This window comes from Chiloscyllium punctatum, chromosome 23 (assembly GCF_047496795.1).
Source record: "Chiloscyllium punctatum isolate Juve2018m chromosome 23, sChiPun1.3, whole genome shotgun sequence".
NCBI lineage: Eukaryota > Metazoa > Chordata > Chondrichthyes > Orectolobiformes > Hemiscylliidae > Chiloscyllium > Chiloscyllium punctatum.
The window spans coordinates 75,092,244-75,110,998 of NC_092761.1; the positions used below are offsets into that span (position 1 = coordinate 75,092,244).

The following is an 18,755-nucleotide window of genomic DNA, read 5'->3' on the forward strand; positions in this document are numbered from 1 at the left end:
GAAATCCTCCAATATATTAATGAAAACTAGAATCAGAGTGGATGTCTTTGATGATATAACGACAAGTGCAAAGTGGAAATAGGTTGCCCTCTTTGTAAACCACTTCTCAGTCAGTAACCATGATCTTTTTTTCTCTTTTGGCACACACTTATCACACACAAATTAGAATGTAGCTTACCAAAATGAAGAAGCCATTCCAAGCTTTTCTTAAGTGAAAGAGAGAAAAATTATGTTACTTTTATTTTCTTTGTTAAAATGTAATGCCAAAGATGCACTCAAACTCAGGTAATAAGTTGAAAAATGGTGGGGGTGGGGCTGTTGTCTATTACAAACAGGGAAGCAGAAGCAAATACAGTTTAAACTTCTTAGATGCCTTAAGTTGTGGGAGTAAAACCTGACTGTATGGCAATTTTGTTTCCTCCACAGTAATGAATTTTTTCAGAATCCTAGAGTTCACTGTGAACAGTTGCTTTACCAAGTTGCTTTGTTGCCCCACACTTGATTCAATGATTTTCTTTGGAGAGTGGGTGGGTCCACTGAATGGGCCAGCATTTAGTCCCCATTCCCCTAGCTGCTCTTGAAGTTAGTGGTGAGCTACCTTCCTGAGTTGGTGTGGCTAATTTGATGTAGATACAGGCGCAATGTTGCTGGTTTGGGGGGTGGGGGGGTGGAATGTCCCATCATTTTGAACCAGTCACAGTGAAGGAACGGTGGATTATGTTTCTAATTTAGGATGAGGAGGGTTGCCTCCGCTTCCCTCCCAGATCCCCCTTCCTGCTGCACCTGGCCCAAGCCCGTGCCTCCAAACCCAACATCCCCCAGATGTGACCCTCTCCCTCCCAATCTCCCACTGGACCTGACTTGTCTCACACACCCTAAACACTGTATCATTTAGCTGCTATCTTGCCACATTGCATCCTGGAACCCTATCTACCTGGCAACCTATCCCCTACTCATGTGATAACCTATTTACCTAGCGCCCTACCTCACACACATTTTGACACTTTACCTTCCCAGCAGCTTTAAATGAGCGAATACAGTAGCTGACTGCTTTGAAAAAGGGCATGGTTTGCCTTCTGAAAGTTCTGCACGACAGAAGACCTGTCAGGATGGAAGTACAGCCCTGCGTTTCTGCAGGAGCCCTGATCAGAATTTCCTCTCAGAAGTGCGGAGTGGCAATCTCCTCAGAAAATCTAGCTCATGATTCCGTTGTACTGTATACTCCAAGTTTAAGTCCATTATTTTTCCAAACTAAATAGTTTTTGGGCAATCTTTCATCTCCCAATATGTGAATTTATCGCACAATTAAACTGGAAATGTGAATTTCTTAATGCTGATTTGGTTGTCTGGTTTTGCTTTGATTTCTTTGATGAAATGGTAATTGCAGTGTGATCGTGTTGTGTACTCCATATGAACTGGCCTCAGTCTATGATCAGGAGATCAAAGCAGCTATTTTAGGTCAGCATTTGCTCTCGATCACTATGGACCATGAAGATCTGGAGCATTGCATTAGATGATGGAAGTTCATTGTCAATATTCTGTGTTTTTCATTCCTAATAAACTCCCCACCATGAAGAACAAATATAAACACTGTTTCTCCTTTCTGTTTATAGTGAGTGTCCCATTATCAGGTCAATATAAAAGAAGAATACAAAATTTGGGATGATAATACACACATTATGTAATCACTCTGTCCTATCTTGAGGCCAAAACATGCTTTGGGTCTTGCAGTCACTTGTTTGATGGTCTGTGGATGATGCAAGGCTTAACCGTCTTTAGTCCATATACAGGGCAACCTCGATTATCCGAACGAGATGGGCGGGCAATATTTTGTTCGGATAATCGATTATTCGGTTAATTGATTAAATGCCTTTCCTCTGGTACTTGGAGCTTTTAAAGTCTGCTTCCGTTCAGGAGACTGCAGCAGCATACAGCGCATGAGCCCCTGCCCCCAACACCACCTCCCGTCCCCCCAACCGCATCCAACACCACCCCCACCGTCAAATCCTGTTCGCTCCCGCCCCCTCTCCGGTGCAGCCGGACTGTACACCAACACCAAGAGTGCTGCTGCAGCTGCCTTTGTGTGGTAAATCTCCAAATAACACGCATACACACACACACACACACACATACACATACAAACAACTTCTTACTGTAACTTTTTGAGGGGTTCCACATTTGCCCTGTACAGGACAATGTTGGAGAGATTATCTGGGGAAGGGGTGTTTAGGGTACACCCCTCTGTGGAACTCCAGGTAAAGTGTGGGGAGAGAGAGAGGGCGGGCAGTCAGTCATTTGGAGATGGTGCCTGTTTAATCCCTGTAAACAAAAGACACATTCACTGTTGGAAACATCTCTTTGATGTAACGTTTCTGTCAGGAACTCAAAACCTCCTTCGGATAATCCGATTTTCGGATAATCGGAATTCGGATAATCGAGGTTCCTCTATCCTGCCTTAAGGAACTTGTAGAATGTTGATAGATGGTCATCTAAAGTTTGTTTCCTGCATAGATTAAATCCTGCACCTATCTCTCATTTAACTTTATGTCCACCCAATCTGACTGGTTAAGGCTGGAAATATGGTGCAGTTCCTTTGAAATTCTTCACCCCCCACCATGTAAACTTCTGTTTAAGTCTCCAGTACACTTTGATGGCCAGTGATATCTACTGTGGACTGTGCTCCCTTCCCTTTACCATTTATTATGAGAATACATTTATTTCACTTTCCTTATAACACGATTGCCATCAGGTGGTGGTTCAGCTTTTGCTGTTCTCTCCGGCATTTCTTCCATTAACTGAGGCTTCACTTTCATATCGACCCTGTCTGAAAACTCCATTAGGCCCTGTTTTAATTTTACCATGAAGGTGTCTATTAATCATACCTCTGACTCTATTCTGAGATCTTTTGTCACCTTGTGTGGCTCCTTCTAGTCTTTTATAGCAGTTGGCTTTTTTAACAGCTTCACATTCTCTCCTGATCCTATTGAAACTTCAGTCCTGTCTTCAGCCCTGCTTAATTCAAATGACCCTTCCTGAGCAAGCCTAGACCTATGGGATTCATTGCAAAGAGGTTTTGAACTTCATTCAGTGTCCAGGGTCTTTTCCATTTCCTGCTCATTTAATTTCACGTGACCTTTTGAGCCACTCCAACCCTCGTGAATTCTGCAGCCCCCTGTAAGACTAGTGATCTTCCTCCATCCTTGGCCTGTCCACTACTTCCAATTGGCATTCGTCAGCCTTTTCAACTCTCTTTTACCTTGTCTTTTTCTGTTTGAGGAGTATATTTTGCTTCCAGACCATTCCCCAATAAAATAGCTCTTGCTGACATTGTTAGCTTAGATCTACCCCCACCATTACCAGAGGTAGCCAGCTCACTCTCTCAATGAACTTTAACTAGTGGCACCTCTGTACAGTTCCCCATGAGCCCTTTTTATCAGCACACTGCGACTTATTTTGCTTTCAAGTTGGAAATCCTTTTCCCCATTGACAATATCTATGAGAACCATTGCCGTGGACAATGCTCACTGGCTATTTAAAACAGTCATGTTCATCATTGCTTTGCACGCGCACTCCTGACAACTCACCTGGCTAACTGTCATGCCTGAGCAGGCACTGACCATCCTTAATGCTACTGTCACTGGCCTTGCAGCTTGGATTTGTTTGGGATCTCTGTAACCAACTGTGTGCCTTTGCATGACCTGGTTTGCCACAATGGAACCATTTGAGGCAGTTTCCCACCTGTCCCCCATCCTTTTCAATGATTGAGGATGGTTGTGTTTCCTCTGCCTGGCTCCACTTCTCTCTCCAGCTTGACTCAGTGGGTTTTATCTTGCCTTTACCCCTCTCTGGGTTAGTGACAGCTTCCGGATCCCAGCTTTCCTGCATTGTGAGTTTTGAGTTAACTCTCAATCCTCAGCCAGAATTGCTGTCTGCCTGGATCCTGCTACACTCTTCTATATAAGTCTGAAATTAAGAGTATAAACTTCTGGAGCATTACCTCAACATTTTTCGAAGGTGACCTTGATATTAAATGCTTATAACCCATTGTAAAAAGTGAACTCCTGAGCCATTCAACTTCTAAATCTGGTTATATTGTTTCTCAAGGGTCTGACATTTTTCTCCTAAAAACCTTTTTTTTAAGATTAGATTACTTACACTGTGGAAACAGGCTCTTCGGCCCAACAAGTCCACACTGACCCATTCTCCTAACACTACAGGCAATTTAGCATGGCCAATTCACCTAACCTACACGTTTTTGAACTGTGGGAGGAAACCCACACAGACACGGGGAGAACATGCAAACTCCACACAGACAGTAACCCGAGGCAGGAATTGAACCTAGGTCTCCAGCACTGTAAGGCAGCAGTGCTGAGCACTGTGCCACTATGCCGTAGCTCTTGGATATTGAAAATAGTCCCTTTCACTGTTTTGTAAGTAGTGGCATTCTCTGCAGGAAAAGAAAGTAAACTTTGTGAACCTTCTGCAGAAACCTGCTCTAATATAGCACTCGCAACTGCTATGCCAATTATTCAAAAGAGATAATGATATCATCTGCATCTTCCTCATCAAAATCAGGTTTTAAATTATCAAATCTTAATATTTCAACTGTTACTTTTGAGTTTGGTGTGGTTTCCTCATCAGAGCTGCCTTCAGTTTCCTTTCTTAGCTCATGTTCCTTCCCTTGTTTGGAATTGTCTTCTTTTCCTTCCGGTTTCTTTATCCTACCTTCCCCTCTCACTTTCTCCCCCATCATGTCTCTCTTCTGCTTTCCTGGAACTCTTAGCAATGCAACCGTGCAACATGAGATTTAAATTTCTTGGCTCTGACTTACTTGTCTAGTTTCTCTGTCTTTGTCTTTGAATGAAATGATCATTTCAGTGCAGCCAGTTCATGTACTTGCTTTTTGTGTTTCACCTGCTTTATTCTGTGTTGGGTTCTTTGGATCTTGCTCAATCTGTGGCCAGATGATCACAGCAGCCATATTAGGTTAGTATTTATCCACTTTAAAAATCATTTCATCTCATGAAGGTCTGGTAATAAAAGCAGATGATGGAAGTTGAGTCCCTTTGGATCAAGTTTAGGATTATTGTAACCATAGAACTATAAGACATCGGCCATTCAGCCCATTGTGTCTGCTTTGCCGTTCAATGAGATTGTAGTTGATCGGATAACCCTAGTTTCCATGTTCCTGCTTTATCTCAATAACCCTTGATTCCCTCTCTTGATAGAAATTTGTTTATCATGGCCTGTAGTATATTTAATAACCCTGCCTCAACTGCCCTTTGCAGTAAAGAATTCTACAGATTCGCCATCCCCTCTCTCTCTATCTGACATGGGCAACTCCTTACTCTGAGATTCTGCTCCTAGCTCTAGACTCTGCCACAACCTTTACACTGTCAAGCCCTCAAAGAATCTTATGTTTCAATAAGGCCTGCTGTCATCCTCCTAAGTAGGCCCAATCTACTCGACGTCTCATAAGAAAATCACTCCATAGTCAGCATCAACCAAGTGAACCTTCTCTGGACTAGCTCCAATGCAAATATATATCTGCCCTTGGGTAAGGGACCGAACTGTACATAGTATTCCAGCTGTAGCCTGACCAGTGCCTTGATAGTTTTAGCAAGACCTCCCAATTTTTATACTCCATTCCTTTTGAAATGAAGCCCAATATTGCATTTGCCTCTCTATTATCTGGTGAACGTGGATGTTAACTTTTTGTGTACTAGCAGCCCCCAGACTACTGTGCTTCAGCGTTTTTAGTCTTTCCCAATTTAAATAATAAACAACTCTCTATTCTTCCAGTGAAAATTATAAACTCATATTCTATTCCACCTGCCAAGTTTTTGCCCACTCGTACCTTATCTGTATCCCCCTGTAGATTGCTGGAGACATCCTCACCAATCCCCATCTATTTCTGTCATCCACAGATATGGTGATAATACATTCATTTCCTACTCTCAAGTGATTCATATATATTTAAATAACTGTGGTTGCATCACTGTTCAGTGACGAACATGTGATTAGTCCAGATCAAGGCTGAATATCTTCTGTATTTGAATTTCTGTCAGTCATGGAAAATGCTTATTCTTCCTTTCCAAAACTATGACCAATTGAAGCATGACGTCCTGATTATTCTGTCATGATGCTGAATCAAAATCTCTTCCAGCACTTTGAGAGTTCAAGTTACTACTAATATGTCTAACTTTTATTGTTTCATGTCATTGAAACCTACAGTTTTTCAACATAGAAGAGGGTCACTCAACTTATTGAGTATGTTCATTTGAAGGCTAGCTCAATTATCTCCACTTGCTCATCCCTGCATTCCTTTTGCTTTCAAGTATTTGAATTTTTTAAGCAAGGTTATGTCATAACCATTTGAATTCAGAACATAGAATAGTACAGCACAGGAACAGGTCCTTCGGCCTACCATGTCTGTACCGAATGTGATGCCATTCTAAACTAATCCCATCTGCCTATGCATGGTCCCTCTTCTTCTATTATTTACCCATTCTTGGGTATAACTAAATGTCTCTTAAACATTACTATCATAGCTGCTTTTACCACCTCCACTGGCAGTGTGTTCCAGGCACCCACCACCCTCTGTATAAAAATAAATTTGTCTCATACATCTCCTTTAAACATTGCCTGTCATCTTAAACCTGTATTCCCTAGTATTTCACATTTCAACCCTGAAGAAAGGACTCCAACCATCCATCCTATCCATGTCTCTCATCATTTTATATAACTCCATTGGGTCACCCCTCTGCCAATCTCTGAAGCTCTAACAAAAACAATCTAAGTTCTTCCAACCCCTCCTTATAGCTAATGCACTCTAATCCAGACAACATCCTGGTAAACCTCTTTTGCACTGTCTCCAAATCCTTCCTAAAACGTGGAGACCAGAACTGCACACAATAATCCAAATGTAGTATAAGCTGCAAATGACTTGACAACTTCTTTGCTCAAAGCCTTTTTGAATTTCTGTGATCTTAAGCGACTTTGTTAGTGGACCTCCTTTGACAAATAGACGATTCATCGACCCCCATTTATTTGTATTCGTGAAAAAATTGTATTTCGATATATGGCATTCAGGTTACTTCAGTTTTATCTGTCTTGTTTTCAGTTTAGTCCATTGTTTCCACAAAGATGGAAAACCTTCACAGTAGTTGAGATAGTTATTCATTTCTTATGGGAACAAAGCTCTGTCCTTGGGTATGCTATCATTAAATGTTAGCAAAATAGGTAACTGAATGTATCCCTCCAGTTTGTTCTATAGGACAGTATAACCCATCATATAAAGTCAGAAGCAAACGTTGGCATCTTAGTTATCAGTGTGCAACTTGGTGCTGAAAGTTGCACAGTTTCACCAAATAGGATCATTGTTCTATTTTGAAAACTGAAGTTTGGGAATGCCATTGGTCCAATTATCCGCAGATTAGGAATCCTGTTAGCCAGTTACTCCATTTCTTTCTGATAGATACTTCTTATGAAGTGAAAATGTATTTTATTTTTCCTCATTGTCTTATATTCTTTTGAAGAATTTCAAGTTTCACATACCAGTATCCACCCTTTCTTTAGGAAGGCACCTTCATTTTATTGGGAGAAAGTGAGGACTGCGGATGCTAGAGACCAGAGTTGAAAAGTGTGGTGCTGGAAAAACACAGCAGGTCAGGCAGCATCCGAGGAGCAGGAGAATCGATGTTTCGGGCATAAGCCCTTCTTCAGGAATGAGGCTGGTGTGCCAAGTGGGCTTCTACCTTTCATCTCAGCAATTTCCCTCCCCCTTACCTTTTATCTTAGCCTGCTTGGCACACCAGCCTCATTCCTGAAGAAGGGCTTATGCCCGAAATGTCGATTCTCCTGCTCCTCGGATGCAGCCTGGCCTGCTGTGTTTTTCCAGCACCACACTTTTCAACCTTCACTTTATTAAAAACTAAAAAGAAAAATCAGACCTGGAAATCCGAAACAAAGTCAGAAGATACTGGAAAAGATTCAATATGTCTGGGAACAGCAGTGGAGAGAGAAGCAAAGTTACTTTCAGCCTGATATGACTTCACCAGAAATTTCATTTTAGTTTTGCCCTGTTGTACTTTTGAGAACTGTTTTAGCCTGTAGAAGTTACATTGCTTTCACAGTTGAACCCAGGATCTCAATGCTAATACTTGCGTCCAGAAAGTAAAATGGAAAAGCCCAGAATTTAATGACTGACTCCCCCTGACAAAGGACAAGTTGAATAGCACCCCTTGGCTTCAAATCTGCAGTGACTCCATTTCTGGACGTTACTGATGAATCTGTGTACCATTTATCTCTACTTCAAAATCACAAGTGAGAAGGTTTTACATTTTCTGAAACTGATTTTAAAAATGAGCTCTCATGTAGCACAGCACACGATAGCTTTAACTAGTGGACATTTATCTGCATCAATCTATTAGGTTGAAACTCTTTTTGCTCTTTGCTCACGGATAGCTTATTTTGCAGAAACATCACTCCGACTGGAAACCTGAGATGCGATTACCATCTGACAGTGAATATGTTATTCTCGCAAATCTGGAATGGAACTCTGAATATGAAGTTTACGTTGTTGCTGAGAACCTGCAAGGCAAGTCAGAAGCTGGTTCTGTCTCCTTCCGGACCTCAGTAGAACCCACTGTCATTCCAGGTATGATTTCTGGCTGCTTTCAAATATTATTTGCATTAAATCTTGCAAAGACGCTGCATCCCCAAATCTAATCATGCTTGTAAAATTGAATACTGCTTTATATGGTATTCATCTGTCTGTAATGTATTGAATTTCATGTATTTCTTTCATGGAAAAAATTGTACTAGTTAGTACTTCTCTGCATATCATTTGAAAGTGAATACAGTTCATTTTCCAATCACAAATGTTGGCTTGCAATGCAGTAATCATGGGTACAGCCATTAACACAAAATGAAATTGGAATCTTACATTGGAACAGAGCGTAAGAACCGTTCAGTAAAGGGTAAACTGCAGCAAGCGATAATGCTCTTCAATATTTGACAGTCACACTTTCTTGAGCAGGTTAATGGTTATCTAGCTGAACGAGTTGAATCTTCTGCTGTCCAATGTAGCACGTTTGCTGGTGGGTAGATGGCAAGTTGGCAGTTATTCAGGCAGAAGGATGGCAGATGGGACCCTTCTTGCAGATAACACTTTCCTGCCTCCTTCCTGATAAAGTCCAAAGCAAGAAGACCCTTGGACAGCCTTGAGGACCTCCTCCTGTCACCAACAGTATTAATCCACCAATGGGTGGGACGTATTTGCTTTCTTCCATGGAGGTTGGCGGGGAGAGGGAGCAGTTGTTCATTGGCTCTCCCTACCTGATCAAGGGACCCAACACCAGGAAGGGAAAATTTGCCAAGAGTCCACCGCACCAGAACACCCAATTCCCTTCTGTCAGCTGTGGCCAGGGATCGAATAATGATCCTTGGTGTTGTAAGGCACTGTCTGCTCCATGCTGCTGCCATTCAGTAGAGACTGGTAGTTCATTCTATCACCTGAACAATGATCCCAGGGGACTGCATGCTGTTGGTCTGACACAGTCCTGATTGTGACACTAGATATACCTGGGAAGAGGCATCACAGGGGACCCGTGCCCCCTCCCCAGCCAGATTCTCCCATCATTCTCACAAGATTCTGCCCCACAGTTTTGTACATCCTGTGCGAATCACAACTCGATTTCAGCAGCCAAAGTCATCAGCTGGTTGGTCCAAGACCTGAAGTTTGTAGAACATCAGGACAACTTTCTCAAGTTCATAGTGTAACTGCCAGCTCCCTGACTGAAAGACGTTTCACAAAAAGTAAGCATCTTCTGAAATGGTAGAGACCATTGCTATTATCTACCATAGCAACATCAAAGAAGTAGTAGTTGTGAGAAGCCTGCACTTTTATTATAAGCAGTAACATCAAAAGAATGACCCAAGGACAAAAAAGCCCACACGGATTTGAAAATAATTAAAAAACTTGCAAGATCCAAGTTCTTTTTACAACTCTTAGGTTTTGAAATCTGTCATCACTATATACTGTTTTGAGCATAATTTTGTTTTCCAAATTTCCTTTAGTGATAATAATTGCCCTGATTACTTTGCAAAATTTAATTGCAGTGACAGTCCAGGTTTTGATAATACAGTTTTCTTTGTCTCTCTGAACTATAGTTTACTGATGTTAATCGGCTGAATTGAATCTGGCTGACATGCAACCTCTCTCAGTGCATGACAAGTTTTATACTTCAGCAGTCCTTATAATTGTTTCTGAATCCTGATACCATCCAAGTTTACTAATGTGACTTCAATGGCAATTATACTGTTTGAACACTGGAAGGTCACCAAAGCTGTGACCAACTGATAATGCATTTCAAACATGAATGTTCTGGTGTGATTCGTTTTGGAACAGGATATGACAACTTGCACCTCATGCTCCAGTTAGTTTGCAGAGGCTCCTGATTTCAATGTAAAACCTACTTAATTGTTTATTTTTGCAAGTAGTGAAGGTTACAGTTTCATCACAAGTTATTGGCTGCAGGCCCTTGGATTTCTTGCTATTTTACCTATTCTTGCTGTTTATCTGCCCAGTAATACTGGTTATCTGTGAATCAGAACACAGGATTTTCATTGACAGACTTTGATCCAAAGAGAATCTTATTTTCATTTTTTATGATTTTAGCAATTTACACTGCGGTATCAGAGTGTATGCAAAATCTCCTTAAGATATAAAGGGCGATATTTTCCTCTTCATTGAAAATGTTTAAACATAGGCATTTTTTTGTTGCTGTAGTTTAATTCCCAAGGAAAAATTTTCAATGACATTTAGCAACAAAAAACTGGTAATGATGAACCTTACAACATTGTTTCAGAATTATTACTTAGAGCTGTGAGCTCATTCTATAAAGAGAGGACAATTTGTTTTTGTACTTGACCAGAATATAAAGGAACCATATTGTGATAAATAATATTCAAAGCGATTATTTTGAAAAGAAAATACTTTTCCCAAAGGCAGAGTGTGAGATGTTATGTTTTAGCACACCATTAAGCATTTTAATATATTTTACTAGCTGTGTAGCCCCTACTTCAAGTTCAGTAGAATTTGCTAAATACAGTATTTTAATGCAGTTCCAAAATGTTTGACAATCTTTTGTCGTAGGTTTGTTTGCCATGAAAGATAATGGAAGCTTCCCAGCAGCGTCTGTGTATTAGATTATTTGTAGTCAGCATTAATTTTTCTTGCTAAACAATGAGCATTATTGCGTTTCAGGTTTAGTGTCTCTGGAACGTTGTCCATTTGCATTCTGCCTGGCTGGTTTTCTTCATTCATGGAAGCAGCTTCAGTAATAATTGGATAAATATTGAAGTGGAAGTATGTTCAGGCTACTGGACCAATTAGAAGAGAATGGGATGAATGCGATAACTCTTTTGAAGAGCTGTGATGTGGAGGTGCTGGTGTTGGTCTGGGGTGGGCATCAGTAGTCACGCGACACCACGTTATAGTCCAACAAGTTTGTTTGAAATCACAAGCTTTCAGAGTGCGGCTCCTTCATCAGGTGAAGTGCACACTCTAAAAGCTTGTGGTTTCAAACAAACCTGTTGGAGTATAACCTGGTGTTGTGTGATTTCTGACTTTTTAGAACTGGCCAAGGCATCATGGAATGAATGGACCCCTTCAGTACAATTTCTGGATTAGTGGTGCTGGAAGAGCACAGCAGTTCAGGCAGCATCCAAGTAGCTTCGAAATCGACGTTTCGGGCAAAAGCCCTTCATTCCTGATGAAGGGCTTTTGCCCGAAACATCGATTTCAAAGCTACTTGGATGCTGCCTGAACTGCTGTACTCTTCCAGCACCACTAATCCAGAATCTGGTTTCCAGCATCTGCGGTCATTGTTTTTACCCTTCAGTACAATGTCATTCTATGATGAAGTATAATATATACAACAATTTCTTTCTCCATTTTGATTTATAATTTATTAATTATGTTACCAATTAATAGTTAATGCTTTATTTGCAATAAGAGGAAAATATAGTCCTGAATGTGTAGGTGTAGGCTTTCTCAGGCAAAAATAAATACTTTCAACTAAATACTATTCATTTTGAAATATTACTTTGAAGTACATTTTTTTTGACCAGGTCAATGAAAGCACTGTACTGATTCACTTCATTAATGGTGCAGGAACTGATGAATTGGGCTTTTGAATATTTTAGCTGTTCTGTGGATGGATTCTATTGTTTAGTGGTTAATGAGTTAACACATTAATGTTTTATGGGGATGCAGCAGAGTGTGCTGCAATTTGCATGATGAGGCTGACAATGTTACATCAAGTGTTACTGGCCTGTTACATCACTAAGGCAGTTACTTACACAACAGCTTGGAGCATGGGCAAAGGAACTGCTTTTCCATGCCAATAGTTGAAAGCCCTTTAACTGAATGCAGCTAACATATATGGCAGCAAAGTAAAACATAGCATTAATTTCAAATACATTCTTACCAGCCTTATTCCAGCTTTATGTTTGTCTTTCATAGAAACTACTTACTGTTTCTTTTCGCTCTATTCTGTACTTGCAACCCATTGTGTGATCATTTCCATTCTCCCAGCTTAGTTTGTGACCTTTAACCCTGTAACCATGAAATATGATCTTTGACCTTGTGTGCTCTGCTTACAATTAAGCATACTTACGTTGCGCAGATATTTCTCTAATCTGTTTTATTTCAAGTTAAAATTTGCACTTTATTTGTTTACCTTAAATTCTTAATTTGGCTTTATATTTATGATCTTTTTCTCTCTTTCTCTCTCTTATCCCATTCCCTTTTCTTCCCCGTTCCCATCCTTTCTTCCACTTGCCTGTTGTCATACACATATGTTTCCATTACCCTATATTTTCTATGAACCCCAAATGATTGGAATGGCTATTTTGTTGTACAACTCTTTGCTGCCTTTGGATGGAAATACTTTGGCTTCAACAGCAACCTTGGGTGGTTCATCAATATCATACACACTCTTTTCATTACTTTTCTCTGCAATTCTAGTTGTTTTGCTGTCTTAGACTCTCAAAGAAGGCATGCTGGTTTCTCCTCAAGACAGTTCAACACATCATTTTACGCCTTTGCAGTTGCTTCAGATGTATTTGAACATTATTCTTGAAATTGTACCATGTTTTTTTTTAAAACAAATGAACTTTTAAACAAAATGTCAATTTAAAATCAATTGTCCATTGTCTAGTTTTGTTTTTTGCATGTACATTCAATTTTCAATTTATCTTGGCTAAGTTTGTCAATTTCTGCATTTCTTCTTCAGAAGGCTATTTCTGTAGTTACCTTCTTTTGTGAGGATCTATCACAATCACTTCATTCTGTAGTTACTTGTTTCATCAAGTATCTCTCACCCTTCCTTTTCCTCTTTCATTAAACAAGTCGTTACTATAGCCTGGCAGCCTGATGAATGGAACAATGGCTCAAAGGAATTAGCAACTGTATGTGTGTAAACTGAAGTAAAACCGTAGTATAAATATTGTATATTGTATATCTGGAACAGCTACAAAAGGTTTCATACAAGTTATTGTCGATTTAAAGTTAAATTGAAAGAGAATTAAAAGTAACTTTTGTTTTAAGAATCTATTTCTAAATTGATACCTAGGTTTTTTTGCTGCAATTTGCCAATTGGTACTTTAGTAATAATGCAAACACATGCAATGAAAGCTGATCTTAAACACAGCTTGGTTAAATATGCTTAATTTCATACAGCTATGCTGGCATGCACCATACCATATGCAGAAAACTCCTGAAAATGTGTGTAGGTCATAGCTCTATATTTTCTTTTGAATGCTTTCTTTACATAAGCCGTTTGTAAGCAAATTAATATAAGCTCTTAAAGTCTGACTGCAGTTTGGTAGGATTGCCTTAAATATAGATATTCTAATTTAATTATTTTTTACAGATGAAGAAAAGTGCCATAGGTAATTAAGAAAACATAGAAGTGTATTGCTACAATTTCCTGAAGGGACAGGCAATTGACTAAATTTTATTACCTAAAATAAATAGTTAACAGAATTAATTTTAAGCACTTTATTTTCTGGTTCATAACACCTGTGTTATCTCTACTTTATATGGTGAAGAATTTGACTTTCAGTTTCCCCTAAAATACAAGTAAAAAATAGAGATAAAAACCAGTCTAATTTTTTTTAAAGTTAGAAATACAAACAAGACAGTCAACCTCTAAAGCTTACTGCAATGTGTATGTGAACTTCTTTCGAACTGGAAAATAAGCAAGGTCTTCGATAGAACAGAACAAAGTTAAGAGAGAATTTAGATTTGTTTTTCCCCGAAATGTTCACCTTTCAGCTGCAGGCAAACTTACTCTGTATTTTTATGTTGATAATTAACATTTACTGTGGAATGTTGAAGCATTATTTGGTAATGCATTTGGAATGTATCCATCTATTCATTGTTATTACCATGTACTGTATCTCTAGGTTCATATTTACAGAAAATGTGACCAGTAACGTATTTTTTCATTGATAAGAAAGCTTCTCACACTTATATATTTTAACAGAAATGCAACATGTAAAATCTAAAAACTAAACTAAATGTGGCAAAGAAATAGCAAAAGGCTCATGTAGTAGTTTGGCATTCAATGCGAATAAATGTAACAATATTTTTAAATTTTTAAATGTTCTTACAAAACTTCTTATTTCTCTAACTAATTTCTACATAGCACCCAGTAAATTTAGCACAGTAAATTTTGGAAACTTAAAGCCAGAGGAAACCCCATTGTTTCATATTATTTGATTTGTCTGATAGGTTAGGATGTGACAGGATATTTCAGCACAGTGTTTTGAGCTCTTCCATTTTCCTGTTTTTGTGAAAAAGGTGCACTTACTGGTATTAGTTATAAATAATACAGACCCTTTTACAGGGAAGCGGCCAATGTATTTATGGTGAAATCTCATTTATTTGCTACATGTCAGCTTTATCTAGTGCATATTTTGTTATTACTAGGAAAGAATTGTTGCGACTAAATAAGATGGAAGTTACCAGTAACGAAAAAAGAATCTTTGTTGGGGAATGTCCATGCTCAAATGGAAAATAAATTTGCATTGACGTACAAAACCTTGCTAATATTTGTACTCTGTTTCACACTAAGTGATTAACTGCTAAATGTTTCTCATGTACGCTTTGTTACTCTAGGCCAGTAGATGCTTTATATACAAGCATTATGGTCACTTGGTGCCAACTCACTTTTGCAATTTAATTTTGAAAATATACTTTTGTTTGAATGTTGTCACAGTTTTGCATCACTTTTCCTCTGTCCTTTATTTCCTCACTGCACGTTGTTTTGCAAAGTCTTTGCAGAAACTTGGGATAGAACTGTCAATGGTATTCCTGGTTTCTCTGTATTCAGCAACTCATTTAAAAGTAACAAATTGGCAATTATTTTTATTAATACATGTAAACAACATCAAACATTTTTTATATTTAGAGAAATATTGTTCCACATTTCCTGAAATGATTTGATAGGATTCTTAGTTGGCACTGCTAGGCACTCTTCACAGCTTTCTCTCAGAAATGTCATGCCATATGCAGCTTCCACAGAAAGAACAGAGCTACAACGTTTTGAAGTCAGTTGTGTCTAATAGTTGTACTAACATAATCAGTATGCCACTGCATGATTTCCTTTTGGCAGCAGTACAGTAATGTGATTTAATAAGTGAATGGGATAAACTTTGTTCAGTATATGTCCAAATTAATGATGTCAGTTACATATAGAACATATGCGCTAAATCTTTTTTTTTCAGTTATAATTGAGCTTTGCTCTCACATGATGTACTATAACATTTTAAAGTTTGCAACTTGAGGAACAGATTTGGAACAAAATCTTAGTCAGCTGAGTTGACAAGCCTACTCGGATTTGGCACCAAATATTATTTTGGTACCTCTGACCAACAGTTTGATGGCCAATTAAATCGAGTTGAAATCAGTGAACCATTTTGTGCATTAAGTTTATTTGTAGTGCTGGTGTTGAATAGCACAAAAACACTTTTTGGAGATATTTAAAAGCATCACTTTTTCTTGAAAATCTGATGAACTTGAAATTTTAGTGTGAAAAAAGTAACTTGGAACCATGAGATTGCTTTTTCAGATTTCTTCAACCTAAAATTTGAATTTTTTTTTGATTTTCTTGAATCCATAAAAGGCAGGCTACGTATTTGAGAGCTTTAGGATTACAAGTCACAGTTTAGGGAGCAAATCCTGCTGATGGCTTTGAAAGCTGCAAAGAGCTTGCAGAGCTGGGTCTCTTTTCAGGATTTGATTCTCGTTTTGTCTGAGTTAATTTGTTTTTTTTAATGTTTCTGTTTTCTGATTGTAGAGATTTGATTTCAAATTAATATAGCTAAATATTTTTAATGTAGCATTTTCCAGTAGTAATGTTCTCTATTTTTCAGCATTCATAACAATGGCAGGTGCACATTCTTAAATTTTCAGTTAAATATGGTCATCAAAAGAGGAATTTTCATCCTGATGTTTGAGTGTTGTTAAAATTGTACTAATCTTTCTAACTGTAAAGTTGTGTCAGCATTAATTGTCTGTGAGGCCTTTTTGCATTAACTTGCATTAGCTTTGAAATGTGTTGCATCAGGTTCCTGCCAACAAAGTAATAGTTGCACAGAATTTTATTACAACATCAAACACATATTTGACAAGTGTTTCATGAGGTTACTTGCCAAATGCTTGAAGTTATGAATTTATTTCAAGAATAACATGCCCACTCAGTTAAATTTGGTTAGCCTCTTGACATTTTCATAAGAAAATAATGGAATTAGTCATTTGGATTATTCTCCTGTACATTCCAGATGTCAAAGTCAGTGGTATTCTTCTATATTTAAATGTTGAACTTCCTGATTGTGATTTAGGACTGAATTATACCAAAAATCGCGGCATGGTGGCACAGTGGTTAGCACTGCTGCCTCACAGTGCCAGAGGCCCGGATTCAATTCCCACCTCAGGCAACTGTCTGTGTGGAGTTTGCACATTCTCCCCGTGTCTGCGTGGGTTTCCTCGGGGTTCTCCGGTTTCCTCCCACAGTCACAAAGATGTGCAGGTTAAGTGAATTGGCCATGCTAAATTGCCCGTTGTGTTAGGTGAAGGGGTAAATGTAGGGGAATGGGTCTGGGTGTGTTGCTGTTCGGAGGGTCGGCGTGGACTTGTTGGGCCGAAGGGCCTGTTTCCACACTGTAAGTAATCTAATCTAAAATCAGCTAAATGTGATCTTTGTGGAGAATTTCTCTTTGTAAGCTCAGCAAGTCAGATAGAAGGAAATTGGCCCCTTGTTTTGAATGGCGGATGGCTTGTTGTGTATAGTGGCTGATTCTCCACTCACCAACCCATGAACTCCTCACCATAGGCTCAAAGTTGAGCCTGGGCAGGAAGCAGCCCTTACATTGAATGCCTTGATTGGGTTGAGAGTAGATGGTCCACCCCAAAACTCAGTTGCTTTCCCACATTCTTTAGATAGCATGACCGGTAAATTACAGGAGCTTGAAGTAAGGTGAGTAGGCGGAAAGGACACCTAGGGGAATTTTACACACCTCCCATCCTGCAAGGCCACAGTCTAAGTCATGGCAAATTCTCCCCATGATGCCAGAGTCTCAGATAAAGCAGTCAACCACTTTTGACTTTGACACAAAGAAATTTCATTAGTTAAAGGAATCGTTGGGATTTTCTAATCATGAAGCAGTGGATGCTCAGGTGTGGAGTATATTCGAGAAAACAGTCCATCGGTATTTTGAAAGTACTTATGGAATCCACAAAGTTATGACTTTATAGAAGGAGGCATTTCAACCTCTCAAGGCTGCTCTAATTCTCTGGGCATTTTTTTTCTATGGTACTAAACCCTTGTCTTTTCCATTTGCTTCTATTTAAATAGTTATCTAGTGCCATCTTGAATGTCTCAATTGAACCCGCCTCCATCACAAATCGAGGTAGTGCATTCCGGACTCGCTAATCACTGGGTGAAAAGTTGCTTGTTTGCACATTTTGCAGTGGCTTCTTTTTCAAAGCATTTTGACAACCAAAGAGGACAGACATACTCTTCCAATGAGCAGGAGCAACTTATCCCTGTCCATACGCCTCATGATTTTTTTCAATCATCTTGTTTTCCCTCAGTCTTCTGTCCAAAGATAACAGTTCCAATCTGTCCACTGACCAACTGGAACCATTCTCCTAAAAACCTTTTGCAATCTCTAAAATTATTATGAAAATGTGGTACTCAGAGCTGTACACCTTACTCTAGCTGAAGTCTAATTCTTTTGAATTCTCGAAATGATTGCTCTTATACTCTATGCATGTATTAATGAAGCCTAAAATATTGTATATTTTTGGTTCATTTTTAATGAATTGTGAACAAATACACATCCACTCTTTCTGCAGCTACACAAACATCAGAATACTGGCCTTTAATTTATACTGTCTGTCCATGTTCTTTCTATCCAAGTGTATCATCTCTCACAACTCTGTATTGAACTTCATCTACAACCAATTCACTCATTTCACCAACATGTCTATTCCTTTTCAAGTTCTGCATTGACTTTGTCACAATTTTATAATTGTCTTAAGGTTTGAGTCATTTGCAAACGCTGATATTGTGTCCCTCCACACTAAAATCTAGACCATTTATATTCATCAGGAAAAGCAAAAGTCTCAACACTGAACCCTGAAGAACTCCAAAACCTTGACAGCACTTTGAGGGTGACAC

General features: G+C 39.0%; 1 protein-coding gene across 18 annotated transcripts in view; it reads left to right on the plus strand.

Annotated features, from left to right (window-relative positions):
* ncam1a (neural cell adhesion molecule 1a) overlaps positions 1 to 18,755 on the plus strand; it is a 497,275-nt gene that overhangs the window by 438,624 nt on the left and 39,896 nt on the right. For 13 of the 18 annotated variants that reach the window (XM_072593194.1, XM_072593195.1, XM_072593196.1 and 10 more), the window contains one exon: positions 8,479 to 8,659. The exons of 2 other annotated variants lie outside the window; for them this stretch is intronic. In XM_072593194.1, coding sequence (XP_072449295.1) covers positions 8,479 to 8,659 — 181 coding nt within the window. Of the gene's footprint in view, positions 1 to 8,478; positions 8,660 to 12,970; positions 14,674 to 18,755 lie in introns of those variants that run through there. 3 more of the 18 variants (XM_072593206.1, XM_072593207.1, XM_072593212.1) reach the window with 1 other exon arrangement.